Source organism: Salmo trutta, chromosome 16 (genome assembly GCF_901001165.1).
Source record: "Salmo trutta chromosome 16, fSalTru1.1, whole genome shotgun sequence".
Classification (NCBI taxonomy): Eukaryota; Metazoa; Chordata; class Actinopteri; order Salmoniformes; family Salmonidae; genus Salmo; species Salmo trutta.
The window spans coordinates 59,278,092-59,303,656 of record NC_042972.1 but is presented as its reverse complement, the minus strand read 5'-3'; the positions used below and the strand labels follow the sequence as shown (position 1 = coordinate 59,303,656).

Below are 25,565 nucleotides of genomic sequence, written 5' to 3'. Positions count from 1 at the left end.
TATCTGTGCTGAGAATACGACTTGCAAGGTAGTGGGGGAGTCACTGTCTATTTTAATTGTTATCAAGTCTACTGTTTCTGTAACAAGATTGGAGCTGTAGAACTCCACAGTGCTTCTCAACAGTATTTCAGAGAATTATGGAAACTGAAAGCTTTTTCTCTTGGCATTTATTGCGGGGGTTTTTTGCTCCAAAGCTTTTTTTCTTGAGGAACATCAGGCATTTAGGATTATAAAGTAGAGGTTTATTAGACTAATGGATCACAACATACACCATCAAACCAGCACATTGCAGTGGTGTGATGGTGTATGCTCACATATACAGATACCCTTCATGTGCAATCAGTGATTGAGAGCCAGACCAACCCCTGCTAGAGCACAATCCTAATCTCCGTTTGGACAGGTACACGTGTTGACCCAGGACATTTTTGCCAAAAACCTGTCTGCCTCTGCCAGGACGCTAAAACTTGGCTTCAAGTGGATCGTTCAACAAGACAATAACCCCAAGCACATATCAAAATTGACAAAGAAATGGTTAATTAGCCACAAAATAAACATTTTGCAATGACCATCTCAGTCTCCGGACTGTGGTTTGAATTGAAGAGGGAATCCATAAGTGCAGACTAAGGATATCAAGGATATCAGTAATTTTTTGCTCATCTTTATCAAGGGTGTCAATAATTTCCGACACCACTGAATGTTCGTAGAACAAATTTTCTTAAAATAATCTGTGCCAGTAGTCTACATGTTCACATCCATCACTGTTGTCTGCCCTTTTTTCTAATACTAGTCTCACGCCCATGTCTCTTATCTTCTTCCTCTTCCTCTTTTGGCCTGCGCCTGCTAGAGAGATACACACATGGAGAACTCTGAGTGTGGGGTATTGTATGTTTATTTTTAGCTACGCATCTTAAGATCGTGCCTCACCATTGTTTTTTTTACCCATCTGTGATCAGATATGTAATTCATTTCCGACACATGCACGAAAATTCACGAGGCCATTACTTTTCGATACTCTGACCGTCACTGTCGGTTGCACCATTAGGATTTCTATATTTTGTCTGCGTTACTGTGATTGACATTAAGTGGTATTTTGTACAGTCTTATTCGTTGATTTATTTGTATCTTGCCTCATGCATTGTCAGTTGAGTATTAGATACATTATCTGCAATGAGATATTCCATAAAAGGATTAAATTGACCAGCCATAGGATGAACTTAGAGCATTGCATTATCATATTAAATGTTAATTATCAAAGTGAATTGTATGCCTTGCATTGTAAGTACACCTTTCAATAAGGTTTTTATTGTTTGATTTCCATAAATCTTCCTGGCGCAACAATGAACCACTCTTGCAGCTACTCTTTACCTGCACTTACCCAACAAGTGGAGGGCTTAAAACTCAGTTCCATGTCAAATGAGTAATTATTTTCCACAAAAAATGCCACTACCTCTTTTGAGTGGTGCACTAATTCAGATTCATTAAGCATTCACCGCCACAGCACGTTTGTTTCCTGATTGGGTTGTGTTCATTACTGTAAGCTATACACAAACACACGCTATTCACATAACTATGGTCTGTGTCTTTGTGGTTCAACTAGAAGCTGTATGGTACAGTGAGTCTATCCTCTAATAATCTAAAGCTATCAATTGAATCATGACAAAAAAGTAAATGATACACAGATATACAGCATTTGCAACGGCTGCCAAATCACAGAAGTAAGAAAATGTTCCTTACTGTAATATCTCTCAATAAACAAAATGTATCTTAAAATAGCCCCATGCCAACTCATTTCCAAAACAAACTTCAGCAGCCACGTTTCCTTTAGCAGATCTCATCGCTTTACTATTAATCATTTGTTCCGATATCGAATTCTCTTTTAATACCACTTCAGTTCAGACAATGTACCTTTCAGAGCATTAAGACGAGGTAACCAAAGACAATTAGTAATTTATTGGTGCCCGGGTGCAGCAAAGGCTGTTAACATGATGAACTCCCCGCAAGTCCATCCAGTCTTGGGCTGAGTGAGTTAAGTGTCCATTCAGTTGCAGCCAGTCCCAGTCCATTAGCCACTCATTGCCCATTCATGCAGTGTTCTTGTAGCAGCAGCGAACCTCGCCCTTGTCTACTGATGCAAGGTTGAGCCCCTTCCTGAGTTGTGACATGTGGACCCCTTTATAAATAATTGACTGGCAGAAGGGTAAACATCTGATGATGGTCCACACATGGCTGTGGTGTCAGCTAATAGTTGTCAGTGGGGACATGAACACACACACAGACAGACATACACAAACATGTATGACACACACACTGTCTGCCTTCAGGCCAAGCAGCTGTTGTCTTCCAGGGGTCTCAACAGCCTTATCTCCGTGTGTGTGTGTGCGTGTGTGTGTATGTGCGTGCATTTGTGTGTGTGTGTGTGAGCGCATGTGTGTGTGTGTGTGTGTGTGTGTGTGTGTGTGTGTGTACGTGCGTGTAATGTGTTCCTGACCATTACTCCTCAGTCTGTGTGCTGGGATGGCCATGCAGAGAGAATGACATTCCCACACACAAACGTGAGAGCTGGAGTGTTTGCACAAACGGATGGTGGGGTGATGGGGGAGGAGAATGGACCACAGTGGACATAGCTGACAGAGGTCATTGAAATCCCTAATGTTAGACTACCAATGCATCATAGCCAATGGTCGATCTAATATCTGTACAAAGTATCAGTGTAGATGAAAGACATGAAATAAGATCATGCAGTGTGCTGTAAATCTACAGGAGGTACAGAGAGAGGTATTTGGTACAACACCATATCAAATATAAGAGTTTAGTCTTTTACTGAGATTTATTCTGTGTTTAGTGAAAGATTGTTAATCTGGTTTATGCTTTTGTCATTGGATTTTGCTCATCCATCTGAATGTGTCTGTGCATGCCTTTAATTTACATGAATGTGTTTGCATGTGTACGTATAACGTATGTGTGTGTTGTATAATGAAACATGTTTACAATTAATATGGATGCGTAGTGTGTGCGTGTTTGCTTGTGTGCGTGTGTTTATTCAGCAATGGTATTTGAGTGTCATGTTTACATAGTATAACCTTTAAAGTTGTTACTCCTATTTGACAGCAACCACCGTTCATAATGGATTACCAGGGATACGCCAGATACAGTAATTCGTTCACGTTAACCTTTAAAGCTGAGTTTTTTTGCGTGAACTTACACCGAGAATACAAAACATTAAGAACACCTACACTTTCCATGACATAGACTGACCAGGTGAATCCAGGTGAAAGATATGATCCGTTATTGATGCCACTTGTTAAATCCACTTCAATCAATGTAGGTGAAGGGGGGAAGACAATTGAGACATATTATGTATGTGTGCCAGAGGGTGAATTGGCAAGACAAAATTATTAAGTGCCTTTGAACCGGGTATGGTAGTAGGTGCAAGGCACACCGGTTTGTGTCAAGAACTGCAACGCTGCTGAGTTTTCACACAACAGTTTCTCATGTGTATCAAGAATGGTGCACCACCCAAAGGACATCCAGCCAACTTGACACAACTGTGGAAAGCATTGGAGTCAAAATGTTGTTCAGTCAATGCCCCAATGGATTATGGCTGTTCTGAGGGAAAAGAGGGGGTGCAGCTCAATATTATGAAGGTGTTCCTAATGTCTATAGGTGGGTAAGGGTTAAATCAATGTCATTGTAGATATTGTATTCCTCCACATATACACAGAATACATTTCATAACAAATTTATAATCAGGTATTTGGAGCCCAAAATAATTGAGATGCATTGTGTAGTTTTACGACAATAATATTTATTGCTATCTTTGACTGCCACAGCTCTAGCTCTCACTTCTCTTTATTAATATCATAAGAACAATGTCAGCAGCTCTTTTAAAAGGCCATTGAAATAAGATAGCAGGAGGGGTAGATGGTGGCTGGCAGTATTGACTGTTCCCAAAGTAGAAGATTGACACAGCTCTATAAGGAAGCCCTCTTATTAAATCGCCATTTTACAACCATCACATCCAATTCAGACAGCTGCTATCTGTATTTTTTATTTAAAACAAGAGTTTGGGAAGAACACAACTTAAAAGGTGTTATCTTCTCCCTCTTTCTAGATAGAAGTGTTGTTTCCTCTTACAGTTAATCAATTACATCTGAGATGGTTTAGGCCTGTAATGGTTGAGTCTGCCTTCACACCATTTGGCTCAGGTTTTTCGATTAGATAGACACTCACAAGTTAAGATTGTTTTGAGGAAAAAGGAGGAAAAACCCTAAGTTCTCTGGTCCAGACATACAGGATCTGCATACCAGACATGTCATGTGTCCTGTGTAGTGGATTAAAATGTTGGAGATATCTGTAATCTAATTCCACCACTACTTCTCATATTGTACGAGGTCTTAATCCCGCCTCACATGAGCTCATAGTGAAAACATCAGTAAACCATTTACAGCAGTGGGCTAAATCATGGTTACACAGTGTTTGACACCTGTACCATGTCAGATATAGAGTTGAAATGTATTAAATGTTTAGTTTGCGTCCCAATATTACACTTTATATACATCCCAGAAGACTGAAATATAACAAAACCGTTTGACATAGGAACACCGGATAGTCGGATGTTTTTATTCATTTTTTATTAATTATGAAATTATGAAACATATTAATAACATTCCACCCATGAGGCAACCAGGCACTTTGACTGCAGGAAAGGGCTTCCAGGACTATCAAACAGAGGACAGGATTGAAGAGAAATGTTCCATTGAATCCAATATTATATCTGACTGCAGCACATACTGTAGGTGTATAATGTTGATTCCATTAAGACATCTTGGATATCTAGATGGCTTAATCCTTGTTTCTTCATAGTGATAGGGGAAATCATGCAATTGTCAAAATGCCATGGCCAAATCAACTCAATATTTGGTTTAATGTTACTTAAAGGTGATTTGGCCATTTGAAGAAAATGTCACAATTCCCCCTATGACTTCCATTGATTGTTCGCTAGTTTAGCGTTGGATAAAGTTAGCTGACGTTTATGCCTGTCTAAAGGAAACCGAACCATAGATTACAATTTCTCCTAGCCCATAGACTACATTTTAAATTGAGGAACCATCTAATATCAAGTTGTAAAATCCTGAAATTCCCCTTTAGTGTAGTAAGTGGGTATCAATTGTACCAAAAAAGACTACGCTAAACACATCACTGCTTATCATGAACAGACTAGTGAAGAGTTGTTTTCAATGTTGTAGGTATTTGTCACACACATTTACTCATTTTGATATTTTCAATGTCAACATGTTTAGGAACTACAAACCCTTAAAAGAAACAACAGATACCATCTGCTTTTCAGTCACAAATCTCTGCTTGCCAATTCCTTCAACGCTCTCTGCATGTCATTTGTAAATGGTCTACCTCTCAAAAGACACTCACACACCACACATACTCTAATTTCCACGCTCAGGTTTGATATCCTTCCTATAGTAGTCAAGGTGTCAACGATAGCATTGCTTTTTCTCTCCATCTCACTAAACAGAATGGCAGAACAGTATGTCATTAAAACATCCCCTCCCCCTCTTTTACTCTCACTGCTCCTTCCATCCCCACTCTCCTATTTCTCTGTTCTCCCAGACTCATTGTCTATTCAGACAATTCCATCTCTCTCAAGGAGTTTCAATTTGATGGGGAGCCAGATGTGCTATTTATTCTTTAAATTTGGGTGAATTATTAATGAATTATTTAAATATGTATTGTTTTGGGTATATTTATTTATAAAATGGCAGCAGGAGTTTGAGTAGAGTACTATTGCAACTATATAGGAGCACCAGTCCAGCCTTTACTATAGACAGGTGGTCCGTAGGCACTTGCAGAGCTCAATGGGAGTGTTGGTTTAACTGTACTGTAGACAGACAGACCCAGGCCAGCAGCACATCAATGTCTTTAACCCGTTCTTGACATTTTCTCCATCAGCTCTCCTAGACGTGGGTATTAAAGAACTAACTAATGCAATCTGTTTGTCCTTTTTTGGGTGCTAAATTTTGTCCCACTGGTCTACCTTCATGCTTCAGAAGAAATGCATATTCCTACTCTTATTACCTGTAAGTAGCATTAAGGAAAGACCCTTTTCCAATGTGATGTTTCTCTTTTTTTATTATCCTCACTTATTTTGTTTCTTGTTTCTCATGTTCTTGTATTACTAAACCACTGAAAACCTATTTTAATTAAGCCCTATAGACATGCAATTGTCCAGTTACTGTTTATGAAACAATTGAATACAGCAAACTCTACAACTAGAGAATTAGGTTTAGATTATTTAACTGTAAGGGCTTTTTCATGGTCAGTGCTGCAAGAAAAAGTATTATTTCAATACCAAGTATTTTCTCAATCAGACATGCCATGATGGACAAAGCATCTCAACACCTACAAAAATAGCATTCATGCATAGCCCCAATAAAATATTTTTCCGTGGTTATGTATTCACCCATGTCTAATGTTAATGTAAACCTATTGTAACTTCTTGTCCCCATTTCGCAAAGCCTACTTTCCTATCTTCAGTGAAAATGCTAGACTGCATTAGACAGATCTAAATGTTCAGTTCCTAACATAGCAGAACAGGCATCATGAAGACTTAAAACTGCCTGAGATCTTTGACCTCAAAGAAATTACTTCTTTAATCTTAATCTATGCAATTCAATTGATGGCTATTACAATGTATTTCACACTGGATGAATTGTTTAATTTGCTTAGTACCGAGTGTGCAGAAGCGTGGCTCTGGGATGTTTACCAGGAATGTAAAGGATTTAAAGTGTTTCAGAATCCACAGTTCTGCTTCTGCAGCTGTATGTATTTTTCCCTTTTCCTCAAAACTCTTGAACTTTAGATGAAAGTTGGTTGTTGACTCCCAGTGGTCATTGCCTGGAGCTTACTCTTGAGCAGCTGTCATGCAGGTTGAGTAGAAGACCCACAGGCTAGTACAGGGCACAACACAGATACACTACCCGGGTGTGTAGTTCAAACAACATTTCCCTACTCACATTACCTATATGAGGATGCACTGTAGGCCACTTGTTTCTTTTCGTCCCCTGTTAATACTGTTTCAATGTCAGTGCAATTAAGGCTTTCGCTAATTTGAGTCTTATCTTTGGGGTCCTACAGCGTTTCGCAGAAGCAACCACACTAGCCTCAATCTCTACTCTAATCTTAATTAAATAATCTATTATTTTGCTTGAAAACAGCAAAAACGTTTTGAATCACCAAGTCAGTCTTACTATCCAATGCCATGAGATAAGCTACAACACAAGAAAACTGAGGACTTAATTCACACACTAACTCTTTCCGAAAGGCATTCCTTCAGACCTGTCCCCCTCTCCTTTTGTGTGTGTGTGTGTGTGCGCGGCTAAGTGAGTGTTGCATGTTGACCATGCTGTAACATACCCATCCTGCTAAAGCGCATGCTGACACTCACCTCACCCACACGGCTGGCTGCTTACTCACTGTCTCGCAAAGGACTTTTGTAATGAACATTTGCAAAACCGAGTTTGATATGTTTCTTGGTGAGCATTCGTTGTGTCCTCTGTATGCATGATGAGACAAAGGTAATAACGTAACCGCTTTCCCGTGATATAACGGAAAGTTATCGATTTGAATCAACAGGATTCACATCGTTAGCATGATGTGGCAGATGTCAGAAGCAGATAAGATCGGATATTTGTGTATGAGCAATGATATAACAGTGTCATGTAGCCTACTACCACATGCTTTAACATGTGGGATAAACATGATTAGCTTAATTGCCTGACCTTTATCACAGGTGTCACAAATTTAGATCATCCATTCAAACTCTGGCTACCACTTGACTGCTTATGACAACTGTTTAAATCAGGGATGGGTAACTCCAGTCCTCAGGGGCCTGATTGGTGTCACAGTTTTGCCCCAGCTAACACACCTGACTCCAATAATCACCTAATCATGATCTTCAGTTTAGAATACAATTTGATTAGTCAGCTGTGTTGGCTAGGGATGGACACAAAGTGGGACACCAATCAGGTCCACTAGGACTGGAATTCCCCGTCCCTGATTTGTCATAAGCAGTCAAGTGGAAGCCAGAGTTTGAATGGATGATCTAACTTTGTAGCTCCACTACAGACATTTTATTGGGCTAGTACAATATTTCAAGATTAGATACAAATATTGTACTAGCCTAATAAAATGTGGCGGAGCAGTCATTTGTAGAGACAATAGAAGGCCAGACAGACAGTGCAGAGATAAGTTAAGTGGATATATACACAGAGGAAAAATTGGTATGTCACACTAGAGAGAAGGGCATACTGTATTAAAGCTGATATGTGGCTTTACTGACGGCTTTCTTTTTCTCCCTTCTCTCTACCTCACTACACGTTCTATTCCCTCTCTACTTCACTCCCTACATAAAACTAGCATCTCCCTCTCCCCCTATCTGTCAGCCTTTTAGACTATGTACAGAAAATCTTTCTTCCTTCCGCCTCTGTCATTCACTCTCTCTTTTATAGTAGAACCCCGTGTCCAAATCTCTCCTACTCTTCTTTCTGCCCCACCACTAATATTCTTCCTCTGCCCACTTTCAAAGTAAGAATAGCAAAGTAGCCAATATAGCCACCAATCCAATACTTGAAATTTGAAGCACAGCTGTACAAGTACATTGTAGATTGTAGGAAAGGTCTGCCTGAAATGATGATAGCAAAATGATTACAGAATAAATATTTCAGAGGGCTCCCTCTGTGACATCAAAGTAAAAACACATCACATGTCCACCACCATTCACACACACCCACACTTACTTCACATACAAACACCCACACTCATGCTCGCTCGCACACTCATGCACATTCAGACACAGCTCCATATTGCCACTATATTAAGACCTGGAAACTTATGTGGGGAAAAAAGGTGCCTACAGATATGACCATCCTGTTATTACTTCTTGACTCTGAGGTTTTGCTGATGCAGCGTTTGCCTCTGTCCTTAACCCCAGCTGCTGAGGAAGCGAAGGATCGCATTTGTTTGCAAATGGAAACTGTACTGACTATCATGCTTCCATATTCCACAAGGCCTGTCCTGTTTAAAGACGGCTCATAAATGACTGAATTTCCTAAAGGAATTCTGTTGAATGCCTTTATCTGCAAGAGCTAAAGTGTCCTTCCAACTGATTTTCATGGGATATTTATTTATGCAACACTCATCAACAGGCCTTATAGAGACCTAAACCTTTGTAATAACACAAGCCTTGTCTGTCTGTTCAACTTCGGAAGCAAATCGAGGAGTATTAAACTACACTGCAGTTATTAGTCAATCCCACCACCGTGGAGTCTGTTGAAGGTCATTATAGAGGTAACAATGATTATATACTGTAGTCTCAACTCATCTTCGAAGCAGACTAACAGTGAAGTATTTGTTAGAATATAGCCCTTTGAGCTCAAGTAAAATGGTAGGTTACTGTTGTTTTTTATTCCTTTAGAACAGTCCAATTAAGTGCCTGATTTGCTTTGTTCCACATGGCAAGCTTCTGACTTTGAAATCCACAAGTTTCTTCATAATATCATTGAGACATCGGAAAACTAATCTTTTTCATCCAAACGAATGATTGGCCAAATCTGCTTTCAGTCACTATGACTATGAGGCCTGCAATGGTCAGGAAGGGTTCTATTCCACAATCACAGCCCAGTAAATAGTGATTTCACCTCATGGAATAAATCATTGCAGATTATGGAACAGAACACAAATTTTGCCTTAAACGCACCAAATAGCCCAAATTATTTAGCTACAAAATACTAGATACTCAACAGTGCATAACATGGCCACTCTTGACTTTTTACTCCTTTACCTTTATGTAGTAGTGCAAGTTTGTTGTATGATTTCTGTGTAGTTCTACTACACCATTATCTGGTCTCTGAGTGACACTGTTTGTTTTGGGTGGCGGCTTAAGGAAACTGGCCAAAAAACAGAAGGAGACAGCCAACAGCAGCACCCAGCGGGAGATGGGACCGGTGGGCACGGCTGACAAGAGCACCACCAAAGTCAGCACTCTGCACAAGGACGACCCTTTCTCCACCAGCAGCCAGGACCTCAATGGTTTCAGTGAGTCAAGCAGGACCTACTAATAAGATTGCAAAATTCCCAAAGTTCCTCAGAAGTTTTTCAGAAATCCCGGTCTGTAATTCCTGTCAGTCCTAGCCTGTTTTCTCTCTGGTCTCTCTTCCCTCTGTTCCACTCCTATTACCCTAATTTACATGCATGGTGTTACCATTGTCTGGAGTTTAATTTGCACTTAATGTCACATTTTTGTGTGCTGTTCTGTTTTCTTTAAAGGTTATCTCCTTTAAAGTCTGCTTTGTGTCCTCCATTGGTCCCCACATAATAATTAGCCAGGCAGCTATTGGTTTAACAGCTGGTTTGTCATTCTCACTGTCTTTACAATACTGGATGACCATATTCATGTAAAGTGCAACATATCGACAAATACTTCAGCATAAAACCATAGTGCACTTAAGAGTCACATCTAAGAATACAACATTAGAGGTGGGTTGCGAACACTTCAATTCAGTGTAATCTGAATCCACCAACGTATTATGGCTCTGTTTACAAGGTTCTTAGACACCCACCCAGATACAGCAGTAATGACCATGAGTGGATGCCAATTGCTCTTCTCCAAATGGATTCCATTTTAGCTCCAAAACAAATTACTGTAAATAATTTTCCAAAACACTTCAGCGAAAGGCGAATAAGGTTTGGCCATTTTCTCCGAGCTGTAAGTGTGGTCCAGCCTGCTGTGTGGCAGTAGTAATTATGAGGGCCCTCTCAGAAGCTTTTCTGGAGAAAATGTCACATTGGCCACTGGGAAGAGATTCATTTGAAAGTTCAGGTCAGCTGGCGAGAAAAAACGTCTAAACTAATATGTACAGTAATTGCCTTCATCACACTGTCCATACTTCAGCTCTGCATCTAACCTAACTATGAAAATTCCCTATTAGCATTTAAAACTTCAGAAGAAAAGGAGAATGTGCCATGTATGTTATTTCTGTAAAGATTCTGTGAGAAAACAAGTCTATCGTTAACTGAATTGTACTATTTTGGTCGTCATGTATTGTGTCAGTTCCCAAATCCCCTGAACGTCCAATTTCTCTTTTCGTTTTTTGATATAATTAGGGGTTTACCTTCACATGGTCAAAACTCAAGCATAGATTTGTAACTTTTTTCTAGTATGGCACAGATAAAGAGGCCATGAGTAACTTGGTAAAAAAAATGCCGTCGACTGGGATATAGGTGGCACTGTTATCCTCTCTAGGGCAGGTGGCACCAAATCGTCCCACCTACGTAACAGCCAGTTGAATCCTGTGGCGCGATATTCAAATACCTTAGAAATGCTATTACTTCAATTTCTCAAACATATGACTATTTTACAGCATTTTAAAGACAAGACTCTCGTTAATCTAACCACACTGTCCGATTTCAAAAAGGCTTTACAACGAAAGCAAAACATTAGATTATGTCAGCAGAGTACCCAGCCAGAAATAATCAGACATCCATTTTTCAAGCTAGCATATAATGTCACAAAAACCCAGAAGACAGCTAAATGCAGCACTAACCTTTGATGATCTTCATCTGATGACACACCTAGGACATTATGTTATACAATACATGCATGTTTTGTTCAATCAAGTTCATATTTATATCAAAAACCAGCTTTTTACATTAGCATGTGACGTTCAGAACTAGCATACCCCCCGCAAACTTCCGGCAAATTTACTAACAATTTACTAAATTACTCACGATAAACGTTCACAAAAAGCATAACAATTATTTTAAGAATTATAGATACAGAACTCCTCTATGCACTCGATATGTCCGATTTTAAAATAGCTTTTTGGTGAAAGCACATTTTTCAATATTCTAAGTAGATAGCCCGGCATCACAGGGCTAGCTATTTAGACACCCAGCAAGTTTAGCCTTCACCAAACTCCGATTTACTATTAGAAAAGTTTGATTACCTTTGGTGGTCTTCGTCAGAATGCACTCCCAGGACTTCTACTTCAATAACAAATGTTGGTTTGGTCCAAAATAATCCATAGTTATGTTCCAACAGCGGCGTTTTGTTCGTGCGTTCAAGACACTATCCGAATGGTAAATAAGGGTCACGCGCACGGTGCATTTCGCGACAAAAGATTTCTAAATATTTCATTACCGTACTTCGAAGCATGTCAACCGCTGTTTAAAATCAATTTTTATGCCATTTTTCTCGTAAAAAAGCGATAATATTCCGACCGGGAATCTGCAATTAGGTAAACAGACGAAAGAAAATAAAGCATGGTGTCGACTCGGGCACGCGCCTAAGCCCTTTGTCCTCTGATCGGCCACTTGGCAAAGGCGATAATGTGTTTCAGCCAGAGGCTACCTCGATATCGTTCAGCTTTTTCCCGGGCTCTGAGAGCCTATGGGAGCCGTAGGAAGTGTCACGTTACAGCTAAGATCCTGAGTCTTCAATAAACAGAGGCAAGAACAACAACACCTTGTCAGACAGGCCACTTCCTGCATGAAATCTTCTCAGGTTTTTGCCTGCCATATGAGTTCTGTTATACTCACAGACACCATTCAAACAGTTTTAGAAACTTTAGGGTGTTTTCTATCCGAAGCCAATAATTTTATGCATATTCTAGTTACTGGGCAGGAGTAGTAACCAGATTAAATCGGGTACGTTTTTTATCCGGCCGTGTAAATACTGCCCCCTAGCCCTAACAGGTTAAAAGCAGTATCACTTAAACAGTCATATCCACCGCCACATTTGACCTAGAGATTGAATGTAGGCGTCTTTCCCCATGCTGAACAAATTTGCCTCTAGGATCCATAAGGTCCATCAGGGTAGATTTTCCTCCATCTTGGACATTTTTTAAAACTTTTGAAAAATGTATTCTCTTGAACCATAAGTCGAAATAAAACCAAATTCTGTATGTAGGCCCATGGTACATATTATAACTTAGTGTGAGAGAAGCTTTGGTTACGATTGCTGAGTTACTGATAACTCAGAAGATCAGATATTACGTGTCCATTTAAATCCACTTCACAACGGTTTATCAACTTAACTTTTTAGGGTCATCAAAGACATTGCCATGATGAACCATGTTAAGTTTGACATTAACATCTTAAAAAATAAGGAAACTATTAACAGTTCACTTTAACTATGTAATGCTAATGTTTTAAAAAATATTCTCATGGACTAAAAGTCAGATTCCCTTCATATGTGGTATTATCACAATAGTCCCTAAAGAGTTTGAGAAAATAACATTGATGCATTCAAAGACGGCCACACTATACCAGTAGATACATATTAGCACATGCGCTAATATGCTAAACATACAGTGCCTTGGGAAAGTATTAAAACCCCTTGACTTTTTCCACATATCGTTACGTTACAGCCTTATTGTAATTTTTTTTTTTTATCTCAATCTACACAGAATACCCCATAATGACAAAGCAAAAACAGGTTTTACAATTTTTTAGCAAATGTATAAAAAAAAACTGAAATGTCAGATTTACATAAGTATTCAGACCCTTTACTCTACTTTGTTGAAGCACCTTTTGCAGCGATTACACCCTTGTCTTCTTGGGTATGAAGCTGCAAGCTTGGCACACCTGTATTTGGGGAGTTTCTGCAGACCCTCTCATGCTCTGTCAGGTTGGATGGGGAGCGTTGCTGCACAGTTATTTTCAGGTCTCTCAAGCGATATTGGATCGGGTTCAAGTCCGGGCTCTGGCTGGGCCACTCAAGGACATTCAAAGAATGGTCCCAAAGCCACTCCTGCGTTCTCTTGGCTATGTGCTTAGAGTCATTGTCCTGTCTCCCAGTCGTTGCCGCTGAAAAACATCCCCACTGCATTATGCTACCACCACAATGCTTCACTGTAGGGATGGTGCTAGGTTTCCTCCAGACGTGACGCTTGGCATTCAGGCCAAAGAGTTCAATATTGGTTTCATCAGACCAGAGAATCTTGTTTCTCATGGTCTGAGTGTCGTTGGGTGGCTTTTGGCAAACTCATAGCAGGCTGTCATGTGCCTTTTACAGAGGAGTGGCTTCCGTCCGGCCACTACCATAAAGGTCTAATTGGTGGAGTGCTGCAGAGATGGTTGTCCTTCTGGAAGGTTCTCCCTTCTCCACGGAGGAACTGCAGAGCTCTGTCAGAGTGACCATTGGGTTCTTGGTCATCTCCCTGACCAAGGCCCTTCTCCGATTGCTCAGTTTGGTTGGGTGGCCAGCTCTGGGAAGAGTTCCAAACTTATTTCATTTAATAATGATGGAGGCCACTGTGTTCTTAGGGACCTTGAATGCTGCAGAAATGTTTTGGTATCTTGCCCCAGATATGTGCCTCAGAGCTCTATGGACAATTCCTTCGAACTCATGGCTTGGTTTTTGCTTTGACATGCACTGTCAACTGTGGGACCTTGAATAGGCAGGAGCGTGCTTTTTCAAATCATGTCCAATCAATTGAATTTATCACCGTTGGAGTCCAAGAAAGTTGTAGAAACATCTCAAGGATGATCAATGGAAACACGATGTACCTGAGCTCAATTTCAAGTCTCATAGCAAAGGGTCTGAACCTGTTTTGCTTTGTCATTATGGGCTATTGTGTGTAGATTGCTGATAGAATCGTTTTATTTAATAGATTTTAGAATAATGCTGTAACGAAACAAAATGTGTAAAAAGTCCAGGGGTCTGAATACTTTCCCGAAGGCACTTTACTTTGTTTTTGGGATGGGGCATTTCTGTTTCTGGGAGATGCTGGGATAACGCAAATATCCTTTCGTAGGATATATTGAGGCAAATTCATTGCCGACGTGCAGGCTTATTGGGTCAATTTGAATTCAAAATAAAATGTATTGTAAACATTAAATATTAAGTTTAAAAACGTTAAAATCTGGATTTTTTTTATAGAATTGTAAGCAAAAAGAATGATATCAAAAACAAAACAAACAAACTGGCAAGCAAGTTATTTTAGAGAGAGCAAAACTAATTTAAAAGCAAGAACAAATGATTTGAAAAAAGAGGTACACCTCTCAAATGTATTTGTATTTTTATTTAACCTTTATTTAACTAGGCAAGTCAATTAAGAACAAATTATTTACAATGATGGCCTACACCAGCCAAACCCAGATGACGCTGGGCCAATTTTGCACCGCCCAATGACAGCCAGTTGTGATACAGCCTGGATTTGAACCAGGGTGTTGATGCCTGTAATTCTGAGATGCAGTACCTTAGACCACTGCGCCACTCGGGAGCACCAACAACCAACCCTATTGAATCCCTTTCACCTATGCTCTTGCCTGCAGTTACTACATGTAATAGCTAAGCTTCCATATACTAAAAGGCCACTTCTATAAACATGTAAATACAGGTTTGGTTCCTTACGCATTTCCATAGATAAAACGAGAGTTGCTGATGTAGTTCAAATGTATTTAATACTCACAAGATAATTGTCCATTGTTTGTCACACAGATTCCAGGTTGGTAAGTAGTGAAAGAAAGCATTGTAATCCAGATGAGGTTAAACAGGTTTCAAGTGATTTGAATGGCAAAAGGTAAAATCCTAAAGTACAAAATATAAGTAGCAACATGCAAATTAAATCCAAAAGAAATGGTAGCAGTATGCAAATTAAATCCAAACAAAAGAAACAGTAGAAAACTGAAGCTCTACTAGGCGTCTTTCATCAGGTGCAATCACCTGTCCTAATGAGTTACTGACAACATCTTTACCCTTAACCCCTTCATTCTGTATTTTACAGGTAAACTATAGGTGTCACAATAGCATCCATAAAAGGCTTCTAATATACAAATTTAACATAATGAACAGTTTACATACATTCCTGTACAATAATAAGCATTTTCTATACATTTCTAAATCTTTCATAAATCAACCATAATAAGTTCAATACATTTTCTTTCTAACACTAACTTTGGTTAGGTCCGCTAGTTTTGGAGTGGAGGTTCATCCTAACCCAACCGCTTGAGACACACTTTTTGCCTTGTCTCCATTCGTCCACATGGTTGCTGACTGCGCTTTGCTACCACTGAAAAAAATTGTGAAGATTGGCCTTTCGTTTTAGTAATAACCCCAAAAACGGATACCATGGGAGAACCTATTCATGTAAGTAAATACATTTTGAAAATGTAAAAAAAAAAATGATGTACTGTTAGCTAAATAGCTAGCTAGCTACCTACAGTAGGCCACTTTGTAGGCTAACTCCACTAAGCTGCTAGCTAGCTAACTTTACACACTGTTTAGTGAATTGTCATCCACTAGCTAACTTCCTATTAGCTAGCTATCTTGATGTAATCATTGTTAATTAAAAACACAGGCTACAAATGCATTTGTAGATGACAGTGAAATTGCAGCTCCAGATGTCAGTAAAGAGACAGTTTAGGCTAGTACTGGATGGGGCAGGTCATTTTGTGGAGGACATTAGGAAAATATTCTCCAGTTCCAGTCCCTAGAGGGAAAAACTATAGATAGCAACATAGTATTCAGTGCTGTCTTATTTGAGTATAATGAAAGCCTGTTTCTTTGTTTTGTTTTCTGTCCTCAGATATGGAAAGCTGTGAAAGCCTGTTTGCAGATTAAGAGAGATCGGTTCCAATGAATGTCTCAAGAGACTAAGGGTATATATTATATCCCATGGACTATACGTATGCAGTGGTGTAAAGTACTTAAGTAAAAAATACTTAAGTCGTTTTTTGGGGTATCTGTACTTTACTATTTATATTTATGTCAACTTTTACTCCACTACATTCCTAAAGAAAATAAAGTACTTTCCACTCCATACATTTTCCCTAACACGCAAAAGTACTTGTTACATTTTGAATGCTTAGCAAGATAGGAAAAGGGTCTAATTCACACACTGAAAGAGAAAATCCATGGTCACCCCTCCTGCATCTGATCTGGCAGACTCACTAAACATAAATGCTTTGTTTGTAAATTATGTCTGTGTTGGAGTGTGCCCCTGGCTATCTGTAAATTTAAAAAACAAGAAAATCGTGCCGTCTGGTTTGCTTAATATAAGGAATTTGAAAAGATTTTTTACTTTTGATACTTAAGTATATTTTAGCAATTACATTAACTTTTAAGTATATTGAAAACCAAATACTTTTTTACTTTTACTCAAGTAGGATTTTACTGGGTGACTTTCACTTTTACTTGAGTCATTTTGAACTAGTGTCAATATTGATTAATCACAATCCTGCAATCCTGCAATGTTTGTGTCGTATTCTCAATTGAACATTTCCTTTTTGTTTAGTTGTAAGATCGCCAATCTTTTTTATTCGATTGTTTGTCTCTCTCAGTATATCAGCCATGTGAATGTATTTTTCATTTTATCATATGGCATGCATCGCCAATGCTGCCATAGGCCTACATGACATTACTGACTTTATGGGCAGGTGCAATGCACCCCTTGTCATCTGAAGCAGAGAATAGCTAAACGCACATATTGTTGAGCTATATGTTCTCAATTTAAAATGATACCAGAAGACAATGTATGAGGCAAACCATACTCCAGATTTTATACATGCCTTTTAAATGCTGGCATATGCTGTGACGTGGTAAGGTTGGACCCAGGTGCAGAGAAGAGACCAGACGAGGAATCAGTGGTTAAGGATAAACATAATGCTTTACTGTGAAACGGTAGCCGCAGGATCGGAGTACACTTGAATAGAATAAACACTAAGAGACACGCACGCGCGCGCGCACGCACGCTTCTGCAAAGGACCGCAGAAAACACACCTCTTTTAACAGGGACACAATCATGAAATAATAAGACACACCTGAGTCCAATAATAGTCTCTAGGGCAGTCTCTGCCGCCCTCTGGTGCCAGGAGGAACCATGACATATACAATTGTTTAGTACGAATCCAACCCTTGTAATTTGGGTACAGTATGAAAACAAGGAGATAACAATTAGGCTGCAGGAGATGAACATTACAGGTAATATATTATGAGGTAAATTTTATTTTATTCATTTTAGCAATCTTGCTTGCAAAAAGATTGCAGCTGTGTTCGTAGATAGAACAACCATAAACTATGTATCACTGATCCTGGATAAGCTAGAGACTGGGCTAACATAGCTAGCGTTTTAGGTAAATAATATGCTGTTTTATCCCAAACATTTTTAAATGACTGTGAAAACCACCATGCTGCAGCACATTTCAATGGGTAAATAGCATTCTAAAATGTTGTTTGTTATCAGTTCTTGTTTTGTTTACATTTTTAGGGCTTGTGACGTCATCACTATACCTCTGTGTATCCTGCTTTTTGATTGGTTTAGAATGAACCTTCACTCCAAAACTGGTGGACCTAACCAAAGGTGGTAGCTGCAGGCAAATGTGCCAAAATTAGCAATCGAATAAACTGGCTGTGAAAACAAAGAAACAGATGGTGAAAACGAAGTACTGAGTAACCTAGCGAAAGTCAGTAACAGCAGGCTTGAGCGTAGGCGAAATGGATTGAATAGGTTTTGTTGTTGGAAAGGTTTAACTGAACACTATTAAATAGCTGTTTCTTGAGTTTTTCTTTCGCTTTAAAATGATTTTCTTGCAGGTTTTATTTTTGCTTTTGATATAATTTTTGGGGTTTAGAATTCTATAATGTTGCTTTCGATTTTTTATCTCAACATTCATTATTTCACTTTTCCCAAAAAATATAATTGTTACATTTTCAACTTCAATTTATTTTATTTTGAAGTAGTAACTACCAACTTCAATGACCTTTAACTTCAAATGAAAAGACTTGTCTAACATACTCGCTTGCTAGCTAGCTACAGTGTTTGAGTCATGTCAGGATACTATAGCAGTAACTTTTGATCAAGTGGATTTTGTTTCATGTAAATGATTGTTAGATTTATTATATGTAGACAAACATTGTGAAGTATTGTGATTAGTATATCTGTAAAATCAGATATTGTTGCCCTATTATGTGGTCTGAACATAGTGAAAAGTGGATATTTTAATCTGCAAAATTAGAAACCAGAAATGTATTACAACTGTGAGAGTGTATTTTTTGGAATGCTAAAGTGGAGTGTGACAAATGAGATTTAAATCTACATGGCAATGTTTGACTGATTGCACATAAAGGAAGATGGTTCCTACATGATTAGAGTGCTTGCTGGGTTATCCAACTGATCTTGTGTCCTTTCTGTCATCCTGTGAACTAAAATCCATCATTTCCCCATCTAATTTGGTCATATATCAATGAAGAAAAGTTTCTTGAGACGTGACAAAAAAATCCTTGCTCCATCACATACAGATGTTGGATCTTAATATGACCCATTTCATCCAGGAGGATAATGATCCTGCAGCAGGAGGCTTTGAAAGGATATTTAATATTTAGAATCACCACCAGGGGCAGCTGGAAGCAGTGTTTGTAGGCTATACAATAATTTAGATTGCAGGTCTACTGGGCTTCAGTTCAAGTAGCCTATGTCAACTACGTGCAGGCTACAGCACGTCTCATGTGATTATGTGGATTATGTGGATTATAATTAATTGACAATATTTGTAGTGAGTAGATGTATTTTTTGTTAGGGAAAATGTGTTTCTTAGATAAATTGTTTTATTTTATGTTCAAGGCAAGCATTAGGCAAAATAAATGTATGTTTATCTCAGACGCCTGTGTGGTCCAGCGGGTACAGCAGCTGACAAGGGCACATATATGGGTTCAAATCTGGCCCACTACTGACCTTTGAATTTTTGGAGGAACTAGTAATTTCTAAACTGAACAAAAATATAAACACAACATGCAACAATTTCAAACATTTTACTGAGTTACAGTTCATATAAGGACATTTGAACCCTCAGACAATTCCACAGGTGAAGAAGCCGGCTGTGGAAGTGCTGGGCGGTAGTGGTTACACGTGGTATGCGGTTGTGATGCCAGTTGGACGCCCTGCCAAATTCTCTAAAATGACGTTGGAGGCAGCTTATGGTAGAGAAAATAACATTATATTATCTGGCAACAGCTCTGTTGGACATTCCTGCAGTCAGCATGCAATGGCATGCTCCCTCAAACCTTAAGACATCTGTGGCATTGTGTTGCATGTCAAAACGGCACATTATAAAGTAGCCTTCTATTGTCCCCAGCACAAGGTGCACCTGTGTCATGATCAAATCAAATTGTATTTGTCACATGCGCCGAATACAACAGGTGAAATGCTTACTTACAAGCCTTTAACCAACGAAGCAGTTTTAAGAAAATAGCCCCCTCCCCCCAAAAAAGTAAGATAAAAATAACAAATAATTAAAGAACAGCAGTAAATAACAATAGCAGGGCTATATACAGGGGGTACCGGTACAGAGTCAATGTCAATGTGCGGGGGCACCGGTGTCGAGGTAATTGAGGTAATTAAGTACACGTACGTAGAGTTATTAAAGTGACTATGCATAGATAATAACAAAGAATAGCAGCAGCATGGGGGGGGCAGTGCAAATAGTCTGTGTAGCCATTTGATTAGCTGTTCTGGAGTCTTATGGCTTGGGGGTAGAATCTATTTAGGAGCCTCTTGGACCTAGACTTGGTGCTCCGGTACCGCTTACCATGTGGTAGCAGAGAGAACAGTCTATGACTAGGGTTTCTGGAGTCTTTGACCATTTTTAGGGCCTTCCTCTGACACCGCCTGGTATAGAGGTCCTGGATGGCAGGAAGCTTGGCCCCAGTGATGTACTGGGCCGTACGCACTACCCACTGCAGTGCCTTGCAGTCGGAGGCCGAACAGTTGCCATACCAGGCAGTGATGCAACCCGTCAGGATGCTCTTGGTGGTGCAGCTGTAAAACCTTTTGAGGATCTGAGGACCCATGCCAAATATTTTCTGTCTCCTGAGGGGGAATATGTTTTGTCGTGCCCTCTTCACGACTGTCTTGGTATGCTTGGACCATGTTAGTTTGTGGTGATGTGGACGCCAAGGAACTAGAAGCTCTCAACCTGCTCCAACACAGCCCCGTTGATGAGAATGGGGGCGTGCTCGGTCCTCATTTTCCTGTAGTCCATAATCATCTCCTTTGTCTTGATGACTTTGAGGGAGAGATTGTTGTCCTTGCACCACACGATCAGGTCTCTGACCTCCTCCCTATAGGCTTTCTCATCGTTGTCGGTGATCAGGCCTACCACTGTTGTGTCATCAGCAAACGTAATGATGGTGTTGGAGTCGTGCCTGACCGTGCAGTCATGAGGGAACAGGGAGTACAGGAGGGGACTGAGCATGCACCCCTGGGGGGCCCCCATGTTGAGGATCAGCGTGTCAGATGTGTTGTTAGCTACCCTTACCACCAGGATCCAGTTGCAGAGGGAGATGTTTAGTCCCAGGTTCCTTAGCTTAGTGATAAGCTTTGAAGGCACTATGGTGTTGAATGCTGAGCTCTAGTCAATGAATAGCATTCTCACATAGGTGTTCCTTTTGTCCAGGTGTGAAAGAGCAGTGTGGAGTGCAATAGAGATTGCATAATCTGTGGATCTGTTGGTGCGGTATTCAAATTGGAGTGAGTCTAGGGTTTCTGGGATGATGTTGTTGTGGTGAGCCATGACCAGCCTTTCAAAGCATCTCATGGCTACAGATGTGAGTGAGATGTGAGTGCTACAGGTCGGTAGTCATTTAGGCAGGTTACCTTAGTGTTCTTGGGCACAGGGACTATGGTGGTCTGCTTGAAACATGTTGGTATTACAGACTCAGACAGGGAGAGGCGACTCGCTTCGACTTACATCGAAGTGAGCATAGAAGTGATGTAGCTCGTCTGGTAGGCTCATGTCACTGGGCAGCCCTCGGCTGTGTTACCCTTTGTAGTCTGTAATAGTTTGCAAGTCCTGCCACATCCGACGAGCGTCGGAGCCGGTGTAGTATGATTTGATCTTAGTCCTGTGTTGACGCTTTGCCTGTTTGATGGTTTGTCGGAGGGCATAGAGGGATTTCTTATAAACCTCTGGGTTAGAGTCTCGCTCCTTGAAAGCGGCAGCTCTACCCTTTAGCTCAGTGCAAATGTTGCCTTTAATCCATGGCTTCTGGTAGGGGTATATACGCACAGTCACTGTGGGGATGACATCCTTGATGGACTTATTGATAAGTGACTGATGTGGTGTACGCCTCAATGCCATCGGAAGAATCCCGGAACATATGCCAGTCTGTGCTAGCAAAACAATCCTGAAGTTTAGCATCTCCTTCGTCACACCACTTTTTTATAGACCGAGTCACTGGTGTTTCCTGCTTTAATTTTTGCTTGTAAGCAGGAATCAGGAGGATAGAATTATGGTCAGATTTGCCAAATGGAGGGCGTGGGAGAGCTTTGTACATCTCTTTGTGTGGAGTAAAGGTGGTCCAGAATTGTTTTCCTCTGGTTGCACGTTTAACATGCTGATTTAAGTTTCCCTGCGTTAAAGTCCTCGGCCACTAGGATCGCCGCCTCTGGATGAGCATTTTCCTGTTTGCTTATGGCGGTATACAGCTCATTGAGCGCGGTTTTAGTGCCAGCATCGGTCTGTGGTGGTTTGTAGACAGCTACGAAAAATACAGATGAAAACTCTGTAGCTAGATAGTGTGGTCTACAGCTTATCATGAGATACTCTACCTCAGGTGAGCAAAACCTTGAGACTTCCTTAGATATCGTACACCAGCTGTTGTTCACATATATGCATAGGCCCCCATCCCATGTCTTACCAGATGCTGACATCATGCTGTTTAATCAGCTTCTTGATATGCTTCACCTGTCAGGTGGATGGATTATATTGGCAAAGGAGAAATGCTCACTAACAGGGATGTAAAGATATTTGTGCACAACATTTGAGAGAAATAAGCTTTTTGTGCATATGGAAAATTTCTGGGATTTTTTATTTCAGTTTATGAAACATGGGACCAACACTTCACATGCTGTGTTTATATGTTTGTTCAGTGTATATAAAACGATGGTTGCTAACGTGTATGGCTGCATTTCAGATACGTTTTTGTACATTTGAATGTTGCAGTAATATGACTTAAGTCTATAGCTTTGAGCGAGTGAGAAAACAACATTATTTTACGATAACTGACCCCTCATGGAGAGAAAGAGAACTGCTCCTTTTTAGCCAATCTCCGCAACAAAAGAGTGATAAAGTTAAGATCTGATATCTGTACATCTAAGTATGCAAAGCCTCCAACACAGAATATTCTCCCTCTCATATCAGTATTCTTCCTGTACACCATCTTATTCATTATTCCTCCCTATCATTATTTATGGCGTGTAATGTGGCCAACAGAATAGCATAGTGCCAGGGGTGTTGGGCACAGGTTGTACCTAATGAGGGAGAGAAAAATGCCAACGCAGCATGGGGGTCTAATATTTACAGGGACGCAGGTAAATAACCTTTTCTCTTATTGCATTCTCGTGAAACATCTTTTGCTGGTATCTAGTCTACATTGCTGCGGAAGCACTTTTCACGTGCAGTTAGTAGTGTAAAGTTTAGCATCTTTGCTACATTAGCATACAGTATGCATAAATCCATGGGATTGTATCTTTGAGTAGAGGAAATACTGTTGCGCATTAGCATGTAAAGCACATCCTCAGAGTGAGATGAAGGAGCCAGTCTGTGGATAAATGGTTTGCATAGCAGTATGTAATATCACATGTCGATTATTGTAAAAACTCCATGTGTCAGAATCCCATTTGTCCGCATTTCGTGTTTGATAGGCTTGTAGTGTGAGTTGTTGAAGGTGAGAACTTATCTCTTTCACCATATGGTGGCGTTTTCTGAACCCATCCTGGTTTGCTCACTTGTGGTACATACATTTGCTCTTTCTCACTGTACGTCTCCTTTGGGATAGTTGGTTAATGTACTGTAGACTCACCTTATTCTAGAGACTTACCTGCATGTCTGTCTTACCTGCATGTCTGTCTAATTAACCTTTATTTAACCAGGAAAATACCCGTTGAGTTTTGAAACCTCTTTTGCGAGGCGGACCTGGCCAAGAGGTCAGCAGGAAGTAGTCCGCGTGTAGATAGAAAGAGCACAATACAATACATTAAAAACAATCACAATGGTCAACAACATTTTCCCCTATCAGAGCTTTAAAATCAACAAGCGATACTCTCTCCTGCAGTAGAGAGAGTGCATTGTGTCTGGATATTGCATCCTGTTTGCTGTGTCTTCGAGGTCTTTAACATCTCCCCCTTGTGTGTTTCCCCTCAGCATCCCCCTCTCCCTGCTCCTTCTCTGTGCAAGGCAAAACTCTGCAAAGCAAATCCCTTTTGAATTCCTACTACTCAGGTACAGTCATACCACTCTGAAGACGCCTGCGTTGTAATGTATCTACCTAAGGCAATGCCATATTGCTCTTTCTGGTCTCTTCAAAGTAGAACATGTTGAGAAATCAAACTGTAGATTGTAACATTTTCTAGGGTGTACATTTTTGTTGCTTGGAGATCAATATTCACTGTGTCTTCTTCTTTTCCTGTGTCGTGACCGTCTGTAGTGTCGAAGGAGGCTGTTGCAGTCCCTGCAACAGCATCAATCGGTAAGAATTTTCTCTCCATCTATTCTTGCATCTTCTTCCATTATCTTGCTTTCACTTTTCATAGGTGTTGTTTAGATATCTGGTAATGGATTTAACATACAGAAATTCAATCCACACATTTTTTTCACTCATATCACATTGAAGACCATTTGCCATGACCACTGAAATAAATCAAACCAAACAGCATGTTAACAAGATACTACAACAATACATAATGTAGTATTACTACTTATGCAAAACAGACAGCACTCCCAGTGTGTAACGGCTGTCGTCTGAAGAAGTGGACCAAGGTGCAGCGGAGTTAGTGTTCATTATTAGAAATTTAATATCAACAACATGAACACTATACAAAACAAGAAAAGAGTAAACCGACAGCAAACAGTCCTGTCTGGTACAAAACAATGACAGAAACAATTACCCACAAACCCAAAGGAAAAACATGCTCCTTATGTGTGACTCCCAATCAGCAGCAACGAGCTTCAGCTGTGCCTGATTGGGAGCCACACACACGGCCCAAAACAAAGAACTACAAAAACATAGAAAAAGGAACATAGAACGCCCACCCAATGTAACACCCTGGCCTAACCAAAATAAAGAACAAAAACCCCTCTCTATGGCCAGGGCGTTACAGTACCCCCCCCCAAAGGTGCGGACTCCGGCCGCAAAACCTGACTCTGAAGGGGAGGGTCCGGGTGGGCCTTCTTACGGCGGCGGCTCAGGTGCGGGACGTGGCCTCTGCTCCACCCTTGACGTCGCCCTCTTAGGTGGCGCACCTGGCCGCGCCGAAGGTCTGGTGGGCGACGCTGACTGCGCCCGGCTGGCGGGCGGCGATGGTTGCGCCCGGCTGGCGGGCGACCCTTGTTGCGCCCGGCTGGCGGCCGGCGATGGTTGCGCCCGGCTGGCGGGCGACCCTGGCTGCTCCGACGGCACTGACCCAGGATTCACCAGGCTGGGGAGACATGACAGAGGCCTGTCCCTAGGCACAGGACTCACCGGGCTGGCGGGCGTCCCTGGCCACTCCGGCAGT

The 25,565-nt window shown here is 40.5% G+C and overlaps 1 protein-coding gene across 9 annotated transcripts in view; it reads left to right on the top strand.

The window, feature by feature from the left end:
• Window positions 1-25,565, top strand: part of LOC115151117 (receptor-type tyrosine-protein phosphatase T) — a 587,678-nt gene that overhangs the window by 415,739 nt on the left and 146,374 nt on the right. For 3 of the 9 annotated variants that reach the window (XM_029695118.1, XM_029695116.1, XM_029695115.1), the window contains exons 15-19: window positions 845-877; window positions 6,063-6,092; window positions 9,956-10,107; window positions 24,214-24,291; window positions 24,497-24,538. In XM_029695118.1, the coding sequence (XP_029550978.1) occupies window positions 845-877; window positions 6,063-6,092; window positions 9,956-10,107; window positions 24,214-24,291; window positions 24,497-24,538 (335 nt within the window). The remainder of the gene's footprint in view (window positions 1-844; window positions 878-6,062; window positions 6,093-9,955; window positions 10,108-24,213; window positions 24,292-24,496; window positions 24,539-25,565) is intronic. The other 6 variants (XM_029695124.1, XM_029695120.1, XM_029695125.1 and 3 more) reach the window with 4 other exon arrangements.